The sequence below is a fragment of the Trachurus trachurus genome (assembly GCF_905171665.1).
Source record: "Trachurus trachurus genome assembly, chromosome: 19".
Lineage (NCBI taxonomy): Eukaryota > Metazoa > Chordata > Actinopteri > Carangiformes > Carangidae > Trachurus > Trachurus trachurus.
The window spans coordinates 262,089-286,126 of record NC_139913.1 but is presented as its reverse complement, the minus strand read 5'-3'; the positions used below and the strand labels follow the sequence as shown (position 1 = coordinate 286,126).

The window sequence follows — 24,038 nt, the reverse complement described above, 5'->3', positions numbered from 1 at the left end:
GGTTCAATCCAACAGGTGAAAGCATCTGAACAACAGAACAACACAGTGATGACATGGACTCTGGTTCTGGGTCTGGTTCTTGTTCTGGTTCTGGTTCTGGGTCTAGGTGGTACCAGAGGACCCAGGACCAGGACGTTTCCTGAGTGCTTCATTGACTTGACGTCTTATTTTTCTAGCACATCAAAGCAACAAAATGATTTTCTAGATCTGAAGAACTGATTTTCACCCTACTAGCTCTAAGACGTAACCATGGTGACTGTGATGTCACAGGAAGTCAAAGAGCTGCCTAATCACCAATAATTTTATAGAAAGAAGTTTTAATTGTCACACACATGCAGAAAAGCTCCTCCTACACCTGCTGACCCCACCCACCTCCACAGGAAGAAATTAATAAGTCACACAGCAAACAGAGTGGGCGGAGCTACTATCATTAATCAATCATTAATCAATCAATCAATCAATCATCATTAATCAAACTGATCAACATTACAACACAGAAAACCCAGAGTATATAAGGTGGAGGTGTAAAGAGTGGAGGTGTAGGAGGTGGAGCAGCTCCCTCACAGGTCTGTGCACAGGGCTGCGTAGGCGGAGTTGGTGTTGATGAAGAAGCCGGGCAACAGCAGCTCGGCGAACTGGGCCTTGAAGGTGTACATGTGTTTCAGTGTGTTGTGAGACACATCGTAGAAGCTCAGGGAACCGGCCGGCCAATCCAGGAACACTCCGACCCGGTCGCAGCCGGTGGGAGGCAGGTAGTCGGACCACTGACACCCGTTGTGATACGCGTAGAGCCCCTTATTCAGCCCGAAGTACCAGGACAGGAGGTTGCTCCCGATCCCGGTGTCGTAGCCATTTCCTTTACGTACGATTCCTTCATATGTCAGACCGATGCCGACTTCGGTGCCGCCCTCGGTCCACTCCACCTCGAAGTAGTGGCGCCCGGTCAGCCCCTCCTTGCAGAGCACCTGAGGACGCTTGTTGAACCTCTGCGGAAGGTTGGGGTACGACTGCCACGCTCCATATGTCGCCCTCTTGTTGTCCTCGGACACAGTAAGGTAGTTGTTGGCCGTCTCCCGGTCCAGGTTCAGATCACAGGCATCTGTTTTTGAGTGAACACAGAGAGTCAATAGACTGAACTGACAACACGTTAAAGGAGCTGCTGGAGGCTTCAGGTACATTAAGTGATAACTGAGAGGTTGAAAAGTGAACACAATGTAACACTCAATGTCTTTGTGAATGAAGCATAAATGTAGATTGTACAAATGACTTTGCTCATGAACGTATCTGACAAAACGTTGGAGGTTGTGTGGTTTAAATGTGGCCAAACATTTTTCTTTACTTTGGGACTTTCAGGTATGGCTCTTTGTTCCATCTGTTGTTCTGTGTGTTTGTGCAACACTGAATATTCAATCTATAGTATACATATATAATAAAAACTGTTAGGTCAGAGTGGGCATGACCTGACCTTCGAAGACTACTAGAGAAATTGTGACTATTTAAAGTGCAATAGAGATGAGATGATCACAGAGACCGGACCTACTTTAATGAACTGGTTAAAGTGAGGTCTTTGTTGGATATAATAAAGATTGAAACTGCATCTAGTGCTGTGTAGAAATACGGAGTGTGAACCACTGCCTGTAGTGAGACATCTTCTCTAAAGAGGATCTTTACAAATTAGAAGCAGAAGCTGTGACTTACACCAGACTAAGTCCTGTCTGTCTGTGACCTTGGTCACGTCCTGGATCACCGGCCTGGAGAAGTCCTCGGTGACCAGAGCTCCTTTCTTGTAGTGGTAGATCGTGGCTCCTTCGTATTTCTCATTTGGAAGAGCAGCCATGAGGAACTTGAACCGGCTGCTCTTCTTTAGGGCTTTGGCCACGCCGTGGAAGTACGTGGCCTTCTCTCTCATTTTGGCAATCACCTCTGGTTTGAAGAACCACTGGTCTTGTGCTGGTGGAGTGAAACTCTTACCATGCAGACGGTCATGCTGCAGCTGGTTGGACATCTGGTCCAGGAAGGGGTCGGTGGAGTCCAGAGAGGTGAAGACGAAGCAGAGCACATGCTCCACGCTCCGGTCAAACAAAACTCTGTCCAGGTCTGACTTGCTCTGGGCGATCTCCACTTCCTGTGGCTCCACACACGACTGGATGACGTTGATTTTTCTCTCTTCATTGTCCAGCCACTTGCTCAGGTTCTCATGACTGAACATTGATGTCTCCTTGGCATCAAAGAGCTTCTCCAACGAGCTGTTGTCTTCTGTTCCTGCTCGGATGGAAGGAAACTTCTCCCTCATGGTTTTCTGGAGCGATGCGGTGTAGTCTTGACACACATCTTCGAAGAGTTTCAACCGTTTAGAAATCTGGGGAAACATCTTGACCACCTTCTCCTCCAGGGAATCGCTGCACCTCACCTCTATCTCCCTCATTTTTTCCAGAGTGTTTTCCACTTTACTCAGAAGACCTGGAAAGATCTCACCCTTCAGCTCGAGAGCGGACGGTTGCAGTTTCTTCAGCGGTGTCAGCCAGACCTTGACAGGAGCCAACTTCTGGTTTTTTCGGATCAGCTGTGGAAGCTCTTGGTAAGTCTTCACAGCCTCTTCAAAGGATGCAGGGTTGCTGTCAAGGATGAAGTCTCCATAGAACTTGCAGGAGAATTTGTCAGTCAGATCTTTCTCTTCATCGTTCAGCTTGACGCTGCCTTCAATGCTCAGTGACGGGATCTTCTTCACCATCACCTCCATTTTGCCCTGAACTCTCTGCACGCTGCTGGTGTCCATCTTCTCGCTGTCGAACACAAAGAAGGCGTTGGCTCCGTAGAGGATCCCAGTGACCACGTGTGTCGCAGTGCAGTTGTGTTGAGCCTCCTTGTCATGGAGTTTACCGGCGTCCAGGTGAGGGACATTCAGCTTCTCAAAGACGGTGGTGGCTTTGTACTGGAAGGTCACCCTGCTCTGCTTGTTGGATTTCTTCCTGTCATTCAGGTAACTGGCAGATCCTCCCACTTCGACCAGTCCGCCCAGGAAGCTGGCCTTGAGAGGGGCTTTGATTTCCAGCAGGGACGACTTGGATTCAAATGAGTCTGACGTAGTGATCTCAAATGTACTGCTCTCCTTTGAGGAACTCAAGGTTTTCTCCTCAAGAGTTGTTTTATCCCACAGTGTGAAACCTAAAGATGAAACAAAACATCAGTTAGTTTCATAAAATGTCTATGGATATTCTCATTCATCCAGGTAATCGTTATCTCTTGGCAACAAATTGAATCGAAAGCAACTGGACTAGTATTTGCCTAGGAAGACGTAATGCATCGGTCTGTGTGAACGAGAAAGAGCGCTATGCAGAGATGAATGAACAGAACGATATTGCGATGAGAGAAAAAGTAGCAGAATCAATTGGCGCTTGGTCTTGATTCTGTGGCACTGTGCCACACATTCAGGGTTCTAAATTAACTTTTTAGATCACCAGCCAATTTGGCTGGTAACTTTCTAAAGTTACCAGCCAATCAGAATTTCCACTAGCCAAATTTTTTCCGGTGAAAATAAGAGAGATTCTTTACGTTCATACTGTGTTTCTCATGAAAACAGCATGTTTTTAGCCTAGCTATCATACTGACAACTGAAATAATTACTTTCAGGTATTGTGCCTCCTCTATTACAGTTTTTCTCCATTGGTTTGGCTCATTTTTCAAAACAGAAATCATATTCTCAAAACAACATGGACAAACCTCCAAACCACTTGGCAAATGTTCACAAAAGAATTGTATTTCTCATTAATTTCATCACATTGTAGCCTAAATGTCTTTGTACATCTTTGCAAATGATTAAGTACAGATAATGTGTGATGTCAAACCTTATAAGCTACTCCCACCGAGCATTTTCCGGTCTAAAAGACGTCTAATAGACGTCTAAATGGTCCCTAGACGTCTAGGCTAAAATCGGTCTACCACTGGTATAAAAGTGAAAGTTTTTTAGACGTCTAAGTTTATACTAGCCGTCTAATAGACGTCTAAAAGACGTCTAAAAGACGACTACGTCTAGACATCTTGTCTAATCATAGACGTTTAAATAACCGCTAATATACGTCTATTTTTAGACGTCTAAATTTAGACGTTTGCCAGACGTCTATTTTTATACCACATGTATACGTCTCGTCTAATCTTAGACGTTTAAATAACTGCTAATGAACGTCTATTTATAGACTAATTTTAGACGTTTACTTTTATACCATATTTAAAGCCCATTACAAAATCTAGACATCAATTAAACATACTATTATATGGATATTCTAATAAATCTAGATATTTAAGTCATGTAATTACAATCTATCAAATTATTAACAAGAACCCTATAGCCTATTAAAAAGGACATTAAAGTTGTCAAAATGCATCATGACCAAATTTAACCTGTGATCCTTACCTTGATGTAGTTGCAGTATGTTATGACAATCTATTCACATTATGTGTTTTTTTGGTCTTTTAAATAGGTTTCAGTAACACTAATGCCATGCTTATTTTACCACTGGATATAAATATATCTCTTGATGGGAACATTAACCAAACTATCCTACTGTAATCTCAATCAACCTACATTTTTAAAACAAATTCCAACCATCACAAACATATGAAAGTGCAATATAAATATTTTTAATTCCTTTACAAAACAGAAAATACAAAACATGGAGGGAGGGAACAAGTGGATCAAGAAGAAGGAAGAAGGAAGGATGAAGGGAAGGAAGGAAAGAACCAAGGATGGAGGAAGTGAACAGATTGGGTCAATTTGAGTCAGAACAGAACAGGAGGGTTAAAAACATTAGAAATTTGAAAAGAACACCCTGAAACTGTTAACAAAAAGGCTACACCAATGGCCTCTTGTAGCCCCCTCCACCGCTGCGAGCTGGGGCCTGCTTAAAATGTAGCTCCGTTGCTGAGGCAATGAGGTCATCTGTGGCATCCTTAAAGGACTTTCGTACAGCTTCTGCAAACAAAGCAATAAAATAAATGAAGAGAAATTGCAAGTGTGGTTGCCTATTGTTTTACGTGATGTCACAGAGATACTATCCAATAACAAAAGGTAGATGGTTTCAAAGGACTTGACTCAATGGGCATTGGTCACCACCCATTTGAGACTTGGGGCTCTAGTTTCATAAACCAGGCGCAGTCGCGCCAACGGGGTGTGTCTAGGAGCACTTTACAAGTTTGGTGCACGGCGCAGCTCGGCACAGGCACTCCTCCCGTCCCTCTACTCCTACCGGCGCAAATGGCAAAGGAGAGGGTGCGAGTCCGTTCTTCACCAATCAAATGAGCTCCTCTCCTCACCTTTAAATGCGCCACGAGTGATGTGCACTGCAATTTTGTCATTTCGACATGGACGAGACTAGATGGAGCCAGTGGCGGAGCATATCAGATATAAACAAGTGCAATCAGTTGTCAGAGAGAGAGCAGCCTCGTTTGGTGATAAGAAGAACAAGTTCTCTAGTGTAGGACATGAGGAGAAAAAATGTGCCGTTAAAATCATTTTTGTGTCAACACGTTAATAACGCTGAGAGGACAGCTGAAGAAAGACACAGGGGCGTGGAGAGAAGTGTTCTACCGAGCGATTCAGTGACTGTAAGCAGCCTAACACTGCTACATTACAATTTTCTATTGAATTTTTGCGATTCGGAGTTTGGTTTTCCGCGTTCCGAGTGCAATTAAACGCAGCAAGCGCCGGGCCGGCTTGGATCATAACATAGACAAATTCTGCATTTGCCCCACGGACACTACACTGTTTGCTATTTTCTTTGTAAATTTATTTATGGCTCCCCCGACCAATCTTTTGCATATTTCAGCTTATTTTATGCTGCTGTATTTGCGATAATGCTCCTTTAAACCCCTGTAACCACTGTGCACAGATCACATCAACATAAAAAAAATAGTAATGGGGATGAAACCAGAAGTAGCTGTGCGTAAAGGACGCATCGCAGAGCGTCTCTCTCTCTTTTTTCCCGGAGATGAGCAATGCCGAATATATATTCACTCTCTGATGCTGTTTGTGGTTGGCTGAGAGAGATGTTAACTTGTTATTTTGCATCACGTTTTAATCTGTGTTAAATCAGGCAGGTTGAGTTCCATTACACATGCCAACTGCCTTTGATCTGACATCAGATGTGACGGGACAATCTATATAGATATAGATGTATGTGCTGATTAAGATGATTGCATTGAATAGTGACAATTGCAATTGCATTAAAATGTGCCTGAATCTGTGGAAACCTGCCTGTGAGGTCTTGGTGACGTGTGCACTCTGCGCCTGTCAGCCAAACTACCACTGCACTACCTTGCGCTGAGAGTAGACCTGATTTTAGTTGGCAAGCATTCAGCGCACCGTCGGCGCTGCTCTTTGGCACGAAACTGTCACTGCGCCAAGCTGAATGAGACTCCTCCCCCTGCTGCGCCGCCACACCCATCTCTGCAAACCTCTGTCTACCAAACTGCAAACCAAGCGCGTGCTGCACTGCGCTGGACAAAACTTGCACTGCGCAGTAAGTCTGTGAAGATTAATAAATTAATAAATAAAGCCTGACTATAACTGTATTATGGTTCCCTTTCATGAAACAACACCAATTAAGTTTCATAATTGTCAGTATTACAGAGATTACCTAGTACAGTCCAGACAAATTGTTGTTTGTTAATGTCATGTCAGTCACACATGTTTAACATGAAGCAATTTCCAAATAACTAGCAGACAGTTTTTCTATTTACCTGTGACCACAGAGTAGAAGGCAGTCTGTGTGAAGGCCCTCTTCTTTTGCTTCCCACCTCCAACATATTAAATTGTGTCATGATGCTGTTCATGAAGAGTCTGCAACAGATAAAAAATGAAGACAATTGTTAACAGTAAACTTATATAACTTGTAACTTGTAACCACCCACTATTAGCCTATGTTGTCTGTTCTACAGATATTAAACTTCTATGTGTAATCATACCTGTCCATGATTTTGTTCGTGCAGGTCTTCAAATCCTTTCCTCCAATATGAGACAGCTTTGCAATCTGTATGATATTACAAATTATCAACATTGTGAAAAACATGGAATTACTTAAGGAAACGCTTTTCAAAGTTGAATTCAGGGACTGTTCCTTTAGGTAAGGAAAATGTGACCCTTACAAGTCTGTAACTGGGAGTTTATGAAATCAAATAGACACTGGAAATAGTGCTGCTAGCTATATTTTAATCAATTTTGGGCTTATATTTTCAGGTAGTAAGTATTATGCATCATATGACTCAAGAAAATCTGCTATTGTATGTGCTACTGTGTAAAGTCTCATTAAAACCTTACTTTTGGCTGAGCATGCCATATTTCACAAACAAACAAATCGTTTTTGCAATGATGCTTGTACTAGCAGGCAAGCCATAGCTAGCGAGCTAGCAGGGCAGGCAAGCCATAGCTAGCATATCAAGCATATCGTCGGCATTTTGCAAACGGATTGATGACAATTAAATGAACAAACATTGCAGGAAAAAGCAGCATTTCAATAACGTAACCTTGACCACTCACCTATAGGAAGCTCTTCTTCTTTTCGCACACTCTTCTCCGCTCTCGACCGGTGTTGTGCATGGATGTGGTGTAGTGCTAGAAGCATAGACGGCCAGAAGTCGTTTTTGAACTTCCTGAAACTGATTTCCGGTCCACAAGACAACTTCCAGCGTGTTGCTGCCTCCTAGTGGGGAGGGGAGGGATCTGCTGACAGTATCTCCATATCCATATTGGCTACTGTCCCCGATCGCCGTGCAAATTGCCATTTTATTTTACTGTTCACCAATAATTATTTTTTCAAAGGAATTATTTGCATTAATGCTCAATAAACTTAATTGCAAACTGCCTATATCTATAGGCTATAGGTTAATAGTGATATCTAAATATTTCTAAACATGGTTGGCATAATCTTATGCTTAAAAAAGAAAGCATAAGATGTAAACATAACATAAACAACATTAAAAAAATAAAGATCACTTAATAGTTTAAACCTGGTCTAAATCTAGATGCTGATTAAACGTCTAAATCAAGGCTAAATCTAAACTTCACTGTATATTGATCAATGGTCATTCAGATGATTTTAGTACAATATCTGGACACCATTGTGCAACTTACAGTTAGGCTATTTCTTTGGTCAGTATTCATTATTTAATGTATTTAATTCAATCGTCTAGATTTGGTCTAAAAATAGACGTTGATATGAGGTCTTGATTTAGATGTCTAAATCGAGTCTAAATCTAAACTACACTGTACATTGATCAATGACTGCTGTAAATGTTTTAATCCAACATTTGGCCACCATTTATACAAGTTACAGTTACTTTTTGGACGGTATTCATCATTTAGTGCAATCATCTAGATTTGGTCTAAAAATAGACGTTGATATGAGGTCTTGATTTAGACGTCTAAATCGAGTCTAAATCTAAACTACACTGTACATTGATCAATGACTGTTAAAAATGTTTTAATCCAGCATTTGGCCATCATTTATACAATTTACAGTTGTTTTCTTTGGTCAGTATTCATTATACAATTCAATTGTCTAGATTTGGTCTAAAAATAGACGTTTAAATGAGGTCTTGATTTAGACGTCTAAATCGAGTCTAAGTCTAAACTACACTGCACTTTGATCAATGACTGTTATAAATGTTTTAATCCAACATTTGGTCATCATTAATACAATTTACAGTTACTTTTTGGACGGTATTCATCATTTAGTGCAATCATCTAGATTTGGTCTAAAAATAGACGTTGATATGAGGTCCTGATTTAGACGTCTAAATCGAGTCTAAATCTAAACTACACTGTACATTGATAAATGACTGTTAAAAATGTATTAATCCAACATTTGGCCATCATTTATACAATTTACAGTTGTTTTTTTATTTAATATTTAATGATTAATGGATTAAATTCTATCGTCTAGATTTGGGCTAAAATATAGACCGATTATAGACGGGCGAATGTTGGTCTAAACTTAGACTAGACGTCTAATAGACGTCTAATGCTCAGTGGGCTCTTACCCTAAAATCCTGTTTTTATTATTTTATTTTATCATTTATTTATTTATTCAGTTTTACACACAACTGTATTCTGTTAGCTAGACAAAAAAAAGAAAATAGTCCAGTAACTATTGTCAATGAAGGACTGGGCTAAGACTGAGAGGTGGACATGAGGGATATTTCAGTGTTTCTCTTCTATAAAACACATTCTACATGTGGGGGCAGAGCTCTGTGGGAAACAGTAAGTTAGGGGAGAACCAGCTGGACAGGGAACCAGGATTTGACACAACACGACAAGCACTGAGAGCCAGGTAGCATGCGCTGCAGGAGAAGCAGGTCCGTGCAGCTGATCGACTCACATGACATGCAGTTTGCTTGCTGCCTCCCAAAAAGTTGAGCTTTTTCATCTGTGCACCGCACGAAAAAACAAACAAACCGCGACGCATCGTCTGCCGCCGCTACGGCTTCACCTGTTGTGAGCGGGCATGTGGCGCGTCTACACGGTGCATCTGAACGGTCCCATGCACGCACACACGCTTCACCCAAGCGGGCCGGTGTGAGTCGCGAGCGACGTGTTGGAGTCTCCTCTCTGCTGTAGCGTGAAACACCGGCCTGCGCGCAGCCAATGGGCGTCTGATACGTCATCACGTAGCATGCAGTGTTCATGGGAAATGTAGTAAGTGCTGCCAGGGGGACAAATGACTGAGAACAGTAGAGCGGCTCTGGCTGTGATGATTGCCTTGTGCATCACCGGCCAAACTGGCTAGTAAGTATTTATTAACACCCGCCAAAATGATTTTTTACCCGCATTTGGCGGGTTGGCGGGTGTTAATTTAGAACCCTGCACACGGTCTACGTATGGGAAACAAGAGTTATGTGTGAATGTGAGGTGTGTTGCCAACATCGCCACAGACCCCTGATGCCTTTATCGTGAGCCGATCACCACTCTGGTGACACGATGTGGTCGGGGCGCTCTGAGGACAGTCCGCTGCGGTCGGAGGTCACGCCAGGGGCCCTGTTGCTCCCTGGGAGAGAGGGCGCAGCGAGCTTGGGGATAAAGTACTGACATAAACTGCACTTGCGCTTTCAAAGCACTCGTGAGCTGTTTTGTATCCTGCATCTCTGCCCCCTGGAGCAATACTGTAGCCTGCCAGGAGAAAACAGCTCGAGCGTTTGCAGACTCCACTCTCAGTACTTTCCCCTGCTTGCATGTGCACAGGCTGCTCGTTCGCGAAATTCTCCTCTCCTCGCTCGGAAAACTTTCCCCTGCTCAACTAAAAGCTTCTCCCATATAGACGCCTGTCTCAATTATTGGCTAATGTGGCTAGGTGAAGGGGCAGGGATTGAACCCACACCTCCCGGGTAAGAGTAATGCGTGCTAACCACTTAGCCAAGTAGCCAGGGCGCATGATGAATTGGAGGCATAGTGACAGGACCCGTCAACTGTCACATCAGCACCTGGAGAAATAGCCTACTGTATCGACACACATCTGCATCTGGACATGTGCTGCTCTCATATCGAGAGTTGCTGATGCCTATTATTAACTACAGGCCTTCTGTCTTTTTTTTTTTTTATATAACCCTATAATTTTTTAATATTATGTTAATAATTTTCAGGGAGAAAGAAGTAGAATATGAACAAAACAGTTGTACCAAAATATAAAATGTACAGTCTGTGTGCAACAGGTTCCAAGTTACAAAAACATGATCAGCGTTTTATCAGATTAACGTCAACGATGGAGGCAAGAAAACACAGCACTCTGACAACTCCCTCCCCCCACACATAAAACAGTCAGACTCCATCACAACCTTGAAGTCACAACTCAAAACTCACCCGTTCAAACTCGCACACAACTTATAACTGGTCACTGTCTTGATTGTTTGTGTGTTTTGTTTTGTTTTTCCACAATGTCTTGTTTTTAATGTCGTTAAGATTTTATGCTCTGTAAGGCAACCTTGGGTGTCAAGAAAGGCGCCTCTAAATTAAATGTATTATTATTATTATTATTATTATTATTAAGATGGCTGTAGAGGAGCAGACACACAGTTTGGCATGTCCTGTGGGTTTGCCCGAAAAATAATGTAAATACAAAAAAGACCTCGGATTTTGCCATCTATTGTCTTAGTAACTTTTTATCTTCTTCTTTGTGATCAATTTTTTAAAATACATTTTCCATTTATTTTTTTAGCAAAAGAAAGAAAAACAAATCAAAATGAAAGCTGCGTTTTTAATTCAAGATCAAGAGGGGTCGCTATTCTCTTCAAACGAAACGACTAGAGGTGAACATACTTTCGACAAATAAAGATGACCAGGGCCGTCTGGTTAAAATAAAATGTGATATTAATAAAATTCCCTACACCTTGATCTGCTTATGGACCTAACACAGATTATACTATTTTTTTTAGAGAACTCTTATTGGACTTGACACAAGTACATGGCCAGTGTATAGTGGGTGGAGACTACAACCTGGTCTTAGATCCCTCGACCGATCACTCTACCAAGACCAAACAGTCTTTAACAACTGCTGGCTCAACTTTGAGAGAAGGGATGAAAAATCTCTCCCTTGTGGATGCCTGGAGAATGAAAAACCCCACCCAGAGAGACTATTCCTCCTATTCTAAGGTTCATGACTCATATTCAAGGATAGACCTATTTCTCATATCCAGAACACTTTGCATGAAAACTGTGGAATGCATTTATTTAGCTTCAACCTTATCAGATCACTGTCCTCTTAAGATAAGTATTGAAAACACCTCCAGCCCTCTTGCTCCCTTTAGATGGAGGTTAAAACCCCATCTTTTGAGTGATCAGTCTTTTAATGGGTACATTAGTAATTAAATTAAAGCTTTTCTGGAAAGCAACAGAGATTCAGCCTCACATATGATCACACATGATTATCTCTTTCACCGCTCAAAAAAGAAAAGAAAAACAAAGTAAACTCACTAGACTGGAACAAACTATCCATGAGCTAGAAAAAGAACATGCACATACTAAAAACCCTGAAACAACACACCTATTGACACAAAAGAGATCTGATAATCTCCGAAAACTATTTCACCTCATCCATGACTCCTCCAACAACTCTGAGGATAGACTAGTGTTCTCCATGGATGCGGAAAAGGCATTCGACAGGGTCGAATGGCCTTTCTTATTCCAAACTATGAATGAAATTAACTTTGGTACCAAATTTATAAACACTGTTAAAACATTATAGGTACAGAGCCCCCAAAGCACAAATTGCCACAAATGGTGTGTTATCTAGACCAATTGACCTCAAGAGGGGCACAAGGCAGGGATGTCCACTATCCCCTTTACTGTTCGCTCTGGCAATCGAACTGCAGTAAACTCACTGTCCAGCTTGTATAACAGTGTAAATTTGCTGTCCCCCCAAAATAACTCAACATACAGCTATTACTGTCTGAACCGCTGGCAAAAAAAAGTAAGTACACCCCTAAGTGAAAATGTCCAAATTGTGCCCAAAGTGTCAATTTTTGGTGTGGCTACCATTTTTTCCAGCACTGCCTTAACTGTATTGGACATAGAGTTCACTAGAGCATGAGAGGAACCAGCCACTAGCTGCCGACCTCGCTTTGCCTTTTCGATTTGCCAGAGGTTAAATATACTTATTGAAAACCGTTGGGGAAATACTGTGAGCTCATTGGAGATTTTGATGTTAATGTTATAGTTAAGTGTTCCATGACATTCTATAATGTAAACTACAAATCCCAGGAGTCTAGTGTTCTGAATCGGAGTAATTTCATCTTCATGTTGTTTCATTTCAGCCTTCAACTCGTCCTGGACTCACCTGGGATCAGCTCATCTCTTCGAGCGTCGTACAGCATCCCTAAGGTGAAAGGTCGACCCAGGGCAGCCATCTTTATCTGGTCTGAAGCCATGTCTCCAACCTGAGGACAAGAACACAGGAGAATGATGCTCAGGTGTCTCTATGGAAACACCTGTCCTCAGACAGGCGACTCAGTCAGTGTCTCTGTCCTCAGGTGTGTGTCCTTACCTGGTGCAGGTGTAGATAGATAGGTATCAGCTGACTTGTCTTCTGGACTTCACTGGAGCTTCCAGTCTGATGCCCTGTGAGGTCTCAGGGGTTTATATCCTGTTGGCTCCTCCCACAACACACACCCTCTTTGTTCATACGTGTTTTCCAGTTCTCAGGAACAGTGCCTTCATCTGAAAGTCAACGTCTGTCAGTTTTTTTAATCTGTTTGCTTTTGTGATAAAATGTTTCATAAGAATTTGAAAGGAAGGCAATTTTATTAGTATAACCCAAGGGCGTAGGTTTGTTCTTAACATTGGTAGGGACACAACTTTTTTTTTCCCCCACAGTGACGTCATGTGCTACGAGTCAACCCCATCATACTTTTTTTTTTTTAAGTATATTTTTTTGACTTTTTTTTTTACTTTATTTGATAGCACACAGTAGAGATAGACAGGAAAGGAGGAGGCAGAGAGAGGGGGAATGACATGCAGGAAAGGTCTGCCCCAAGCGGGATTCAAACCGGGGACGCCTGCGTTGAGGACTGTAGCCGCTACATGGGGCGGCCGCCTTAACCACTGCGCCATCATACATTAGCCTATAGGTTGGAGGTGCAAACAAACCAAACACACAGCCTAGATTGTGTGTGTGTGTCTGTAAAATAAACAAAATGTTCATGTTTACCAAAATAGGCAACAAGAACAATAACAACAGTAACAACAGCAGTGACACACACAAGCAGCGGTGGCTCGCATGCTAAGTTAGCATTGCTAACATCACTCACGATTGGCACTTGTTGAGAAACACTGCTGGAGGAGCATTTGCATCTGCCAATGATGGCTGAACGTGAGCTAAATTCTCTCCTCCTGGAAATCCATGTCATATATTTGTCCTCCTTCTTAAAGGCTTTGTTTACTTTCACAATCAAAAGCTATGAGCTAGATGGAAAATGCACCGCGCCGCCATGTTGGAACTTTGTTTTTGCAAAGATTGTCAAAGCACAGCAAGATGTATCACTCTTAACCCCCCCCCCAACACACACCTCCTCTTTGTTCATATGTGTTTTCCAGTTCTCAGGAACACTGCCTTCATCTGAAAGTCAACGGTTTTTTTAATCTGTTTTTTGTTGTTTTTGTGATATATTGTTTCATAAGAATTTGAAAGGAAGGCAATTTCATTAGTATAACCCAAGGGCGTAGGTTTGTTCTTAACTCATTGAGTGCCGCGCTCCTTTCCAAAGTTTTAGTCAAGTGTACCGGCAATTTAGACCATTTTTGACTTTTTATGTAGAGCCACAGTGTATTCTATATTATTGCCACCAACACATACTGTGGCTCAATTGAAAGGTTTACCTTAATGCTTCAAGTGGCCACAAACCGTTTGTTTCTACGTGCCTCTGTTCCTGAGAAAAGTCAAGTTAAACATGGCTGGGTTTCACCAAAATCCCTCCTTTTTTTCTAGAAAAGGAGATAGAGCGTCTTTTATGAAAGGTGCTCTGTTTGTGTCTGTCGCTCTTCTCACACTCGCATTTCTGGATCAAAGGGCTCGTATAAGATAAATATATACAACAGTTGTTGTTCTATTCACAAAACCACCATCGGGGGCGGGGGGGGCGCCACTAAACAACAATAACACAGACGCACCGTGCCGTGTCACAGCTTCTCCCCGCGGAACGTGAGGGTCTGTCGGCCACCGCGGCTCGGGAAGACCGGTCCCGCCGGTGGTCGCGGTCCTTCTGTGGTACGGGTCGGTGACGGCGGTCTGCTTTGGTCCAGAGACCATCAGATTTTACCGCGGGAGGACTTTGGGGAGGACACGGTGTTGCTCCAGATGAAGACCGGGCGGACTGTCGGCTGAGAGCTTCCTGGTTCAGCTCCGAGCAGCTCGAGCAGCTGGAGCAGCAGCGCGGGTAAGAGCGGAGCAGCAGCGGAGCAGCTGCGCTGCATCTGCATGCAGAACTCGTTTGCAGAAGCCGAGTTATGATAAAAACTTCCAGATCATGAGCTGTCATGTGACTTTGATCGTCATCTATTTCAGTTCTCCTCGTCGTAGAGTCCCCAAATTTACATATAATGTGTATTAAAGTGTCTATTTTCATAATTTAAAAAAAAAGCAAAAAACGTAAAATTACGTTTTCGGCACTCAACGCATGGGAACGAAAAACGAGAAATTACGTGGTTGGCACTCAATGAGTTAACATTGGTAGGGACACAACTCCCCCCCCCCCCCCCCCCCCCCCACAGTGACGTCATGTGCTACGAGTCAACCCCATCATACATTTTTTTTAAGTATATTTTTTTGACTTTTTTTTTGCCTTTATTTGATAGCACACAGTAGAGATAGACAGGAAAGGGGGAGGCAGAGAGAGGGGGAATGACATGCAGGAAAGGTCTTCCTACCTTCATCTGAAAGTCAACGTTTTTTTTAATCAGTTTTTTGTTGTTTTTGTGATAAAATGTTTCATAAGAATTTGAAAGGAAGGCAATTTCATTAGTATAACCTGCTTTAACCAACAGTGTGTCTCAAAGGGCAGGGTTAGGGTTAGAGAAGAGAGGAGAGGAGATGAGAGGAGATGAGAGGAGGGGAAGTCCTCTCACAACACACACCTCCTCTTTGTTCATACGTGTTTTCCGGTTCTCAGGAACACTGTCTTCATCTGAAAGTCAACGTTTTTTTAATCTGTTTTTTGTTGTTTTTGTGATGAAATGTTTCATAAGAATTTGATAGGAAGGCAATTTCATTAGTATATCCTGCTTTAACCAACAGTGTGTCTCAAAGGGCAGGGTTAGGGTTAGAGAAGAGAGGAGAGAAGTGGATCTCCTGCACAGTTTCTGTCACACCTGGGCTCTGACTGTCAACCTGAACAAAACTAAAATACAGATTTTCCAGAAGAGGTCTGGGAATCACAGCCTTAAACATCAATTCTATCTGGACAAAGTCAAATTAGAGCATGCAAAAAATTACACATACTTAGGTCTTACAGTAGTATTAGTTCATCAGGTAATTTTCAAACGGCTGTGAATGAGCTGAGAGACAAAGCGAGAAGGGCATTTTATGCAATTAAGAGAAACATCAAAACAGATATTCCAATTAAAATATGGTTAAAAATCTATAAATCTGTAATAAAACCCATCGCTCTATATTGCAGTGAAATATGGGGCCCACTCGGTAAACATTTAAAATTCACTGACTGGGACAATCACCCAATCGAGAAATTCCATGTAGAATTTTGTAGAAACATATTACACCTGCAGAGACACATCCCAAATAACGCCTGCCGAGCAGAACTGGGTCAGTATCCCCTACAAATTACAATTGATAAAAGAGCCATCAAATTCTACAACCACGTAAAAGCAAGTGACCCCCAGAGCTTCCACTACAAAGCTCTAAAATCCCAAGAGACAAACCTGGAGAAAAGTCCCGTCAGCGTCTCAGCTCTCTGACTCTCAGCTCCCTGACCTCAACACCAGACCCTCAGGACAGACCCCAAACCATCCGGTCCAACCAGACCATGAGCAGACAGAAAGAGAAATACATGACCTACTGGAAAGACACCACCAAGTACCAAAGTAAAATGGATTGTTATTCAGCCTTAAACAGGCCGTACACAGTGGCAGAATACAAACTGAACGGACACAGTCTGGCTCTGGAAACCGGCCCACACAGACAGACTGGACTCTGCTCGCTCTGCTCACAGGGACAAGTAGAGACTGCACTGCAAAAACTCAAAATCTTTCCAAGAATATTTGTCTTATTTCTAGTCAAAATGTCTAATTTCTAGTCAAAACAATCTCATTATACTTAAAATAAGACTCATCACATTAAAAAGCAGCTTTTTTAGACACTTTTTACTTCTTTCAAGCAGATTTTCACTTGAAATAAGTAGAAAAATCTGATAGTGGAGCAAGTTTTTCTTTCTTATTACAAACACAAAAAACTTTCTTTCACTGGCAGATTTTTCTACTTATTTCAAGTGAAAATTAGTTTGAAACAAATGAAAATGATCTGAAAACAAGTTCATTTTTAGGTGATGAGTCTTATAGAGTTTAGTTTTGACTAGAAATTAGACTCTTTTTTTTTTTTACAAGAAATGAGACAAATATTCTTGGAAAGATTTTGAGTTTTTGCAATGTGAGCAACATTTTCTATTCCACTGTGACAAATATGAACAAATTAGACAAATGTACTTCCCCATATTTAAAAACCACTGTGAAGAATTTGAGACACTTCCAGATGGAGACAAATTAAAATATGTTTAGGTGAGAAACCAAAGTGCTGCAGACTAGCAGCTGAGGATGTGTCCTCCTGCCACAGACTGAGGGTTACCACGGAGACACCACATAGGAGCAAACCACCGCTCCACAACTCTGTAACTCTGTAAATATGTTGTGATGTAAATGACCTGCTGCTTCTGGATGTTTTTCTTTCTCGTGCCACCGTGTCTCTCAGGCCCGGCTCTAGCCATTTTGGTGCCCTAGGCGAGATTACTCCCAGGCGCCCCCCCCCCAACAATGATCAATAATGATTATAATGATAACATACATGTAGCAGTGTATCTGTATGTCCCCTCTGGCCCCGAGATACACAACTTGCACAACAATCAGTAAAATTTCATTGAGTAAATCCTGGGTGAAGACATGAAAAAAAGGAGTCTCTCTACAGTCATGAGAATAACCTGTTGTGATGCTTGAAATGGGTATAAGTCTTAGCTTCACAAAAGCAGTGGAATATACTGTCTGAATAAAGGCTAATAGATACTGTAAGTGTGGAAAACAAGTTAAAATGAAATTTTGTTAAATTGCTTTTTGAGCATAAATGTTATCTGTCATTCTATTTTCACCAAATGTCTCAAATGTAAAATAAAAGAAGCTAAATATTGACTTAACATTACCAAATTCATGAGATGTGTGTAGCCCTAAATGAGAAATTAGCTTTTTTTCTCCAAACAAAATATCAACTAAACAGCCAAAAAACACAACATTTACAATATTTAACATATATAATGTAGCCTACCCTACATGTGTTGTCACTGTGCTGCTGTTTGAGAGGTTAAAAAAAAAATTAATTTGAGAGCTCAGCAGGTCTGAATACAGAGCTGGAGCTGATCTGGAGCTGTGGCCCACTGGCCCGGCTGTCTAAGCAGGCTGAAGTCTCAACTCTCTCTTCTTTTTTCAATATCTTCCTCATCAAATGAGTCAGAACTTTCAGCCTCTGAAGCACCTTCATCCTCCTTACTGCTTCTCTCTCTCTCCTAACGATTCTGCGGGTTCGAAGCGCTTCACAGCTGTTCTTTTGATTGACAGGTCGTCAAGGGCGGCGTAAAATGACCGAAATATAAACAAAAACATATCGAGACGGTCGCGCAAACGAGCTGGCATTTGTGCCGACTTTGAGGATTAATGCAACCAAGTATCCACACATCTAATTAAAAATGTGGCGTTTCTAACAAGAAAACGGCTTGAAAGCATCCCCACTGCAGACAGGTACCTCTGCTGTGTGTGTGACTGTGGGGAGAGCGGAGGGCAGTACCAATGGGCATGTGGGGGAGAGAGGGGGGGGCGACTTAGTAAGTAATGTTGTAACATATTATATTATTACTTTTTAATAGGTATTGCTTTGCATTTAAATTTACGTGGGATTATTTTTTGTATTAAGGAATAATAGTACCAACTAGTTATAGAAATAGTGAAAGTTACACTTTTTTTTCTTTTCCATTTGTGGCGCTGCGTATGCTGGCGCCCCCTAAATGGACGGCGCCCTTAGCATTTGCCTATACTGCTTATGCCACGGGCCGGCCCTGGTGTCTCTTGTGGCTTGGTGACTGATAAATGTCACAATTGTTACAGTAAGTTGTTTATATTTATTGTTATTGTTTATGTTCTGCCATTGACTGTCACTTATTACAGTAATGTGTTTTATTCATATTATTTCTTTGTTATATGCTTTGGCAATATAAGCATTGTCTTGTCATGCCAATAAGACTATTTACGTAAATTGAAATCGAAATTGAGAGAAGAGGCGAGGAGGAGAAGAGAGGAGAGGAGAGGAGAGGGGAGAAGAGGAGAGGAGAGGAGAGGAGAGGAGAGGAGAGGAGAGGAGAGGAGAGGAGAGGAGAGGAGAGGAGGAGAAGAGAGGAGAGGAGAGGGGAGGAGAGGAGAGGAGAGGAGAGAGGAGGAGGAGAGAGGAGAGAGGAGAGGAGAGGAGAGGAGAGGAGAGAGGAGGAGGAGAGAGGAGAGGAGAGGAGGAGAGAGGAGGAGGAGAGATGAGGAGAGGAGAGGAGAGGAGGAGGAGGAGAGAGGAGAGTGTACAAGAGAGCCCTCAAGGTACTTGACAAAAGAACACATTCGTATCATCACTGCAACATCCTGACAAAATATAATTTTTTTAGTTTCAACAATCTTAAGTTCTTTAAACATGTATGTGCGATCTACAAATCTCTAAACGGCCTGTACCCACCGCCCCTAAATGAGTATATAAAAAACAACCAGAAAGGAATATAGGAACTAGAGCCACCACAAGAGGGGACTGTGAGGTACAATTCAGACGCACAACATTTTCTCAAAACGTGTTATCAGTCCAAGGATGTTTAGAATGGAACAAGTTACCCATCAATATTAGAGAGTGTCCGCCTTTTAGGACCTTTAAAGCACAATTTACAGACTGGATATTAGACAAACAAACTTGTGAGCACCTGTAAACATGTGTAACCCGAGTTAAACATGTTCGCAGTTGTATGGCTATGGCCGGTGCGTGTGCAATGGTCCAGCATTGTAGATATTATGTGCGAATGTTTGTGACCGGTATGTCTGAATTAATAGAGGTATAGTTATTATGTGCGAATGTTTATGGATGGTTCATGTGCAATAATAAGTCAGGGTGCGGTTGTGCAATACCTGCAGTGCTTGAGTGAGACCGGCAATGGAAACATGGAAGGATAGATTGTTTAGTTGCTATAATATGTAGATAACATACCATGTCATTTTTAAATTTTTACTTTTACTTTAATCCGATGCGCTATGCAATGCAATACACCTGGCACTTTAAACTGAGTGCACTTTAGGGCACCGTGCAATACAACTTGGTACCCATGTACTCCTGCACTTTAGCACCTGTCACTTTGGCCCAGCACTTTGCACTTTGCACTTTATTTCCCAAACTGTCCAGGTTCCATTGCTGGCCTGATTATCTGACCTGTTTTTTACCTTGTTGTCTGCTTCGTCATGTCGTGTATATAACTGTGTTCCCCTGTTACTGTATTGTTTTTATGTTCTGGGACTCCGGATGGAAATTAGCATCGATACTACAATCCGGCACATTTACATGTTTCTTGTATGTACATTGATGTGCGCTGTCCCAGTCAAATAAACAAATAAAGTAAAGTAAAATAAAGAGGAGAGGAGAGGAGAGGAGAGGGGAGGGGAGGGGAGGGGAGGGGAGGGGAGAAGAGGAGAGGAGAGGAGAGGAGAGGAGAGGAGAGGAGAGGAGAGGAGAGGAGAGGAGAGATGAGGAGAGGAGGTCCTCCCACAACACACACCTCCTCTTTGTTCATACGTGTTTTCCGGTTCTCAGGAACACTGCCTTCATCTGAAAGTCAACGTTTTTTTTTAATCTGTTTTTTTTGTTTTCGTGATAAAATGTTTCATAAGAATTTGAAAGGAAGCTAATTTTATTAGTATAACCTGCTTTAACCAACAGTGTGTCTCAAAGGGCAGGGTTAGGGTTAGAGAAGAGAGGAGAGGAGAGGAGAGGAGAGGAGAGGAGAGGCCCTAATAAACACATGAAATACAACAATACAGTATCATACAACAGCTGCGGTTTCACTGTAGCTCAAAGTTCACCTGAAGATGCTCTGGTTCAGGATATCCACTGCAGACGGCACAAATTACTTTTTGTACCCTGCTTTTTTAGCTAAGGGAACTCTGAGCCTCCTTCCTGATGGCATCAAAACAAGTTGAGAGGGTGGGTGGTGTCACTGTACATTTGAGTGGCTTTTTTGGCCATTGAACGATTTCCTGAAGCTGCATTTGCTTGTCTCCTGTTATCTTACTGGCCTGGTTAACTACCTGGGTCAACTTATACCTGTGTCTGACTGGGAGGTTCCCATACCAGGAGATGATATTAAAGAAGAGAACACTCCCAGTGAGTGACCGGTAGACCATGGTCAGGGTTTGTAAAGCTCTTCAATTGTCTGAAAAGATGCAGCCGTTGTCTGAAAGGACCGCCAGGTGGAGCAGGACCACCAGGTGGAGCAGGACCTCTGGATGGAACAGGATGGAGCAGGACCTCTGGATGCAGCAGGACCTCTGGATGCAGCAGGACCTCTGGATGGAGCAGGACCTCTGGATGGATCAGGACCTATGGATGGAGCAGGACCTCTGGATGTAGCAGGACCTCTGGATGCAGCAGGACCTCTGGATGTAGCAGGACCTCTGGATGCAGCAGGACCTCTGTATGGAGCAGGACCTCTGGATGGAGCAGGACCTCTGTATGGAGCAGGACCTCTGGATGCAGCAGGACCTCTGGATGCAGCAGCACCTCTGGATGGAGCAGGACCTCTGGATGGAGCAGGACCTCTGGGTGGAGCAGGACCTCTGGATGGAGCAGGACCTCTGGATGGAGCAGGACCACCAGATGGAGCAGGACCTCCGGATGGAGCGGGACCGCCAGGTGGAGCAGGACCTCTGGATGGAGCAGGACCTCTGGATGGAGCAGGACCTCTGGATGGAGCAGGACCTCCGGATGGAGCAGGACCGCCAGGTGGAGCAGGACCTCTGGAGGCAGCAGCACCTCTGGATGGAGCAGGACCTCTGGATGGAGCAGGACCACCAGGTGGAGCAGGACCTCTGGATGCAGCAGGACCTCTGGATGGAGCAGGACCCATATGGAGCAGGACCTCTGGATGGAGCAGGATCTCTGGATGGAGCAGGGCCTCTGGATGGAGCAGGATCGCCAGGTGGAGCAGGACCTCCAGGTGGAGGATGTATGAATGTGTGTGAATGATTAGCTCCCAAAAAGTATGTCTACTAACAGAGCTATAAGGGTGAATGCAATAAAAACAATGTAAAGTGCTTTGAGTGGCCCGAGTGACTAGAAAAGGTTCATGGTTAGGCAGCTCCTCCTCCACCTGACTGAGCATTGGATTTTTGCAAATACGATTACACGCTGTAGGTGGAGCCAGAGGAGTTGGAGTTTTTCCTAAATGGCCTATTTCACATGCAACTATCAGAATATAGTGAATATAGAATATAGTGACAGTTCCAGCAGATTATCTGAAAAACTGTTGCCAACAGGGTTCTAAATTAACACCCGCCAACCCGCCAAATGCGGGTTAAAAATCATTTTGGCGGGTGTTAATAAAGACTTACCAGCCAGTTTGGCCGGTGATGCACAAGGCAATCATCACGTTCAGAGCCGCTCTCCTGTTCTCAGTCATTTGTCCCCCTGGCAGCACTTACTACATTTCCCATGAACACTGCATGCTACGTGATGACGTATCAGACGCCCATTGGCTGCGCGCAGGCCGGTGTTTCACGCTACAGCAGAGAGGAGACTCCAACACGTCGCTCGCGACTCACACCGGCCCGCTTGGGTGAAGCGTGTGTGCGTGCATGGGACCGTTCAGATGCAACGTGTAGACGCGCCACATGCCCGCTCACAACGAAAGTGAAGCCGTAGCGGCGGCAGACGATGCGTCGCGGTTTGTTTGTTTTTTCGTGCGGTGCACAGATGTAAAAGCTCAACTTTTGGGAGGCAGCAAGCAAACTGCATGTCATGTGAATCGATCAGCTGCTGCACGGACCTGCTTCTCCTGCAGTAACATGCTACCTGGCTCTCAGTGCTTGTCGTGTTGTGTCAAATCCTGGTTCCCTGTCCAGCTGGTTCTCCCCTAACTTACTGTTTCCCACAGAGCTCTGCCCCCAGATGTAGAATGTGTTTTATAGAAGAGAAACACTGAAATATCCCTCATGTCCACATCTCAGTCTTAGCCCAGTCCTTCATTGACAATAGTTACTGGACTAGTTTTTTCTTTTTGTCTAGCTAACAGAATACAGTTGTGTGTAAAACTGAATAAATAAATAAATGATAAAATAAAATAATAAAAACAGGATTTTAGGGTAAGAGTAGCTTATAAGGTTTGACATCACACATTATCTGTACTTAATCATTTGCAAAGATGTACAAAGACATTTAGGCTACAATGTGATGAAATTAATGAGAAATACAATTCTTTTGTGAACATTTGCCAAGTGGTTTGGAGGTTTGTCCATGTTGTTTTGAGAATATGATTTCTGTTTTGAAAAATGAGCCAAACCAATGGAGAAAAACTGTAATAGAGGAGGCACAATCCCTGAAAGTAATTATTTCAGTTGTCAGTATGATAGCTAGGCTAAAAACATGCTGTTTTCATGGGAAACACAGTACGAACGTAAAGAATCTCTCTTATTTTCACCGGAAAAAATTTGGCTAGTGGAAATTCTGATTGGCTGGTAACTTTAGAAAGTTACCAGCCAAATTGGCTGGTGATCTAAAAAGTTAATTTAGAACCCTGGTTGCCAACTGAAGCTGTAACTACTTGTTTGATTTTGGCGCTGTGTTCATGAATGCTATGCTAGCAGACTTCATGGATCAGGAGTCAGACTTTTACAGGACTCATGTGGAGCTTGAAACAATTGATAAATGTAGATGATGTTCTGAAGACTCTGATGTTGTTCAGTCTGTGATCACTGACGTCTGGGTTCACTGGTGTTGACAGGTCATTTATTCTGGATGTGATCAGGAAGTGACCAGAAACACAGTTATTTACTCAGGACTCAGCTTTATTGGTTCAATCCAACAGGTGACAGCATCTGAACAACAGAACAACACAGTGATGACATGGACTCTGGTTCTGGTTCTGGTTCTGGTTCTGGTTCTGGTTCTGGTTCTGGTTCTGGTTCTGGTTCTGGGTGGTACCAGATGACCCAGGACCAGGACGTTTCCTGAGTGGTTCATTGACATGACGTCTTATTTTTCTAGCACATCAAAGCAACAAAA

General features: G+C 42.9%; 1 protein-coding gene across 1 annotated transcript; it reads right to left on the bottom strand.

Annotated features, from left to right (window-relative positions):
• Nucleotides 1–560: 560 nt before the first annotated feature.
• LOC311003103 (stonustoxin subunit beta-like) lies at nucleotides 561–24,002 on the bottom strand (the record flags this gene model as incomplete). The annotated part of the gene is made up of 4 exons (XM_083994788.1): nucleotides 561–1,099; nucleotides 1,699–3,165; nucleotides 12,819–12,918; nucleotides 23,958–24,002. 4 exons carry the CDS (start codon nucleotides 24,000–24,002, stop codon nucleotides 561–563), a joined length of 2,151 nt encoding a protein of 716 aa, XP_083850914.1.
• Nucleotides 24,003–24,038: the final 36 nt, after the last annotated feature.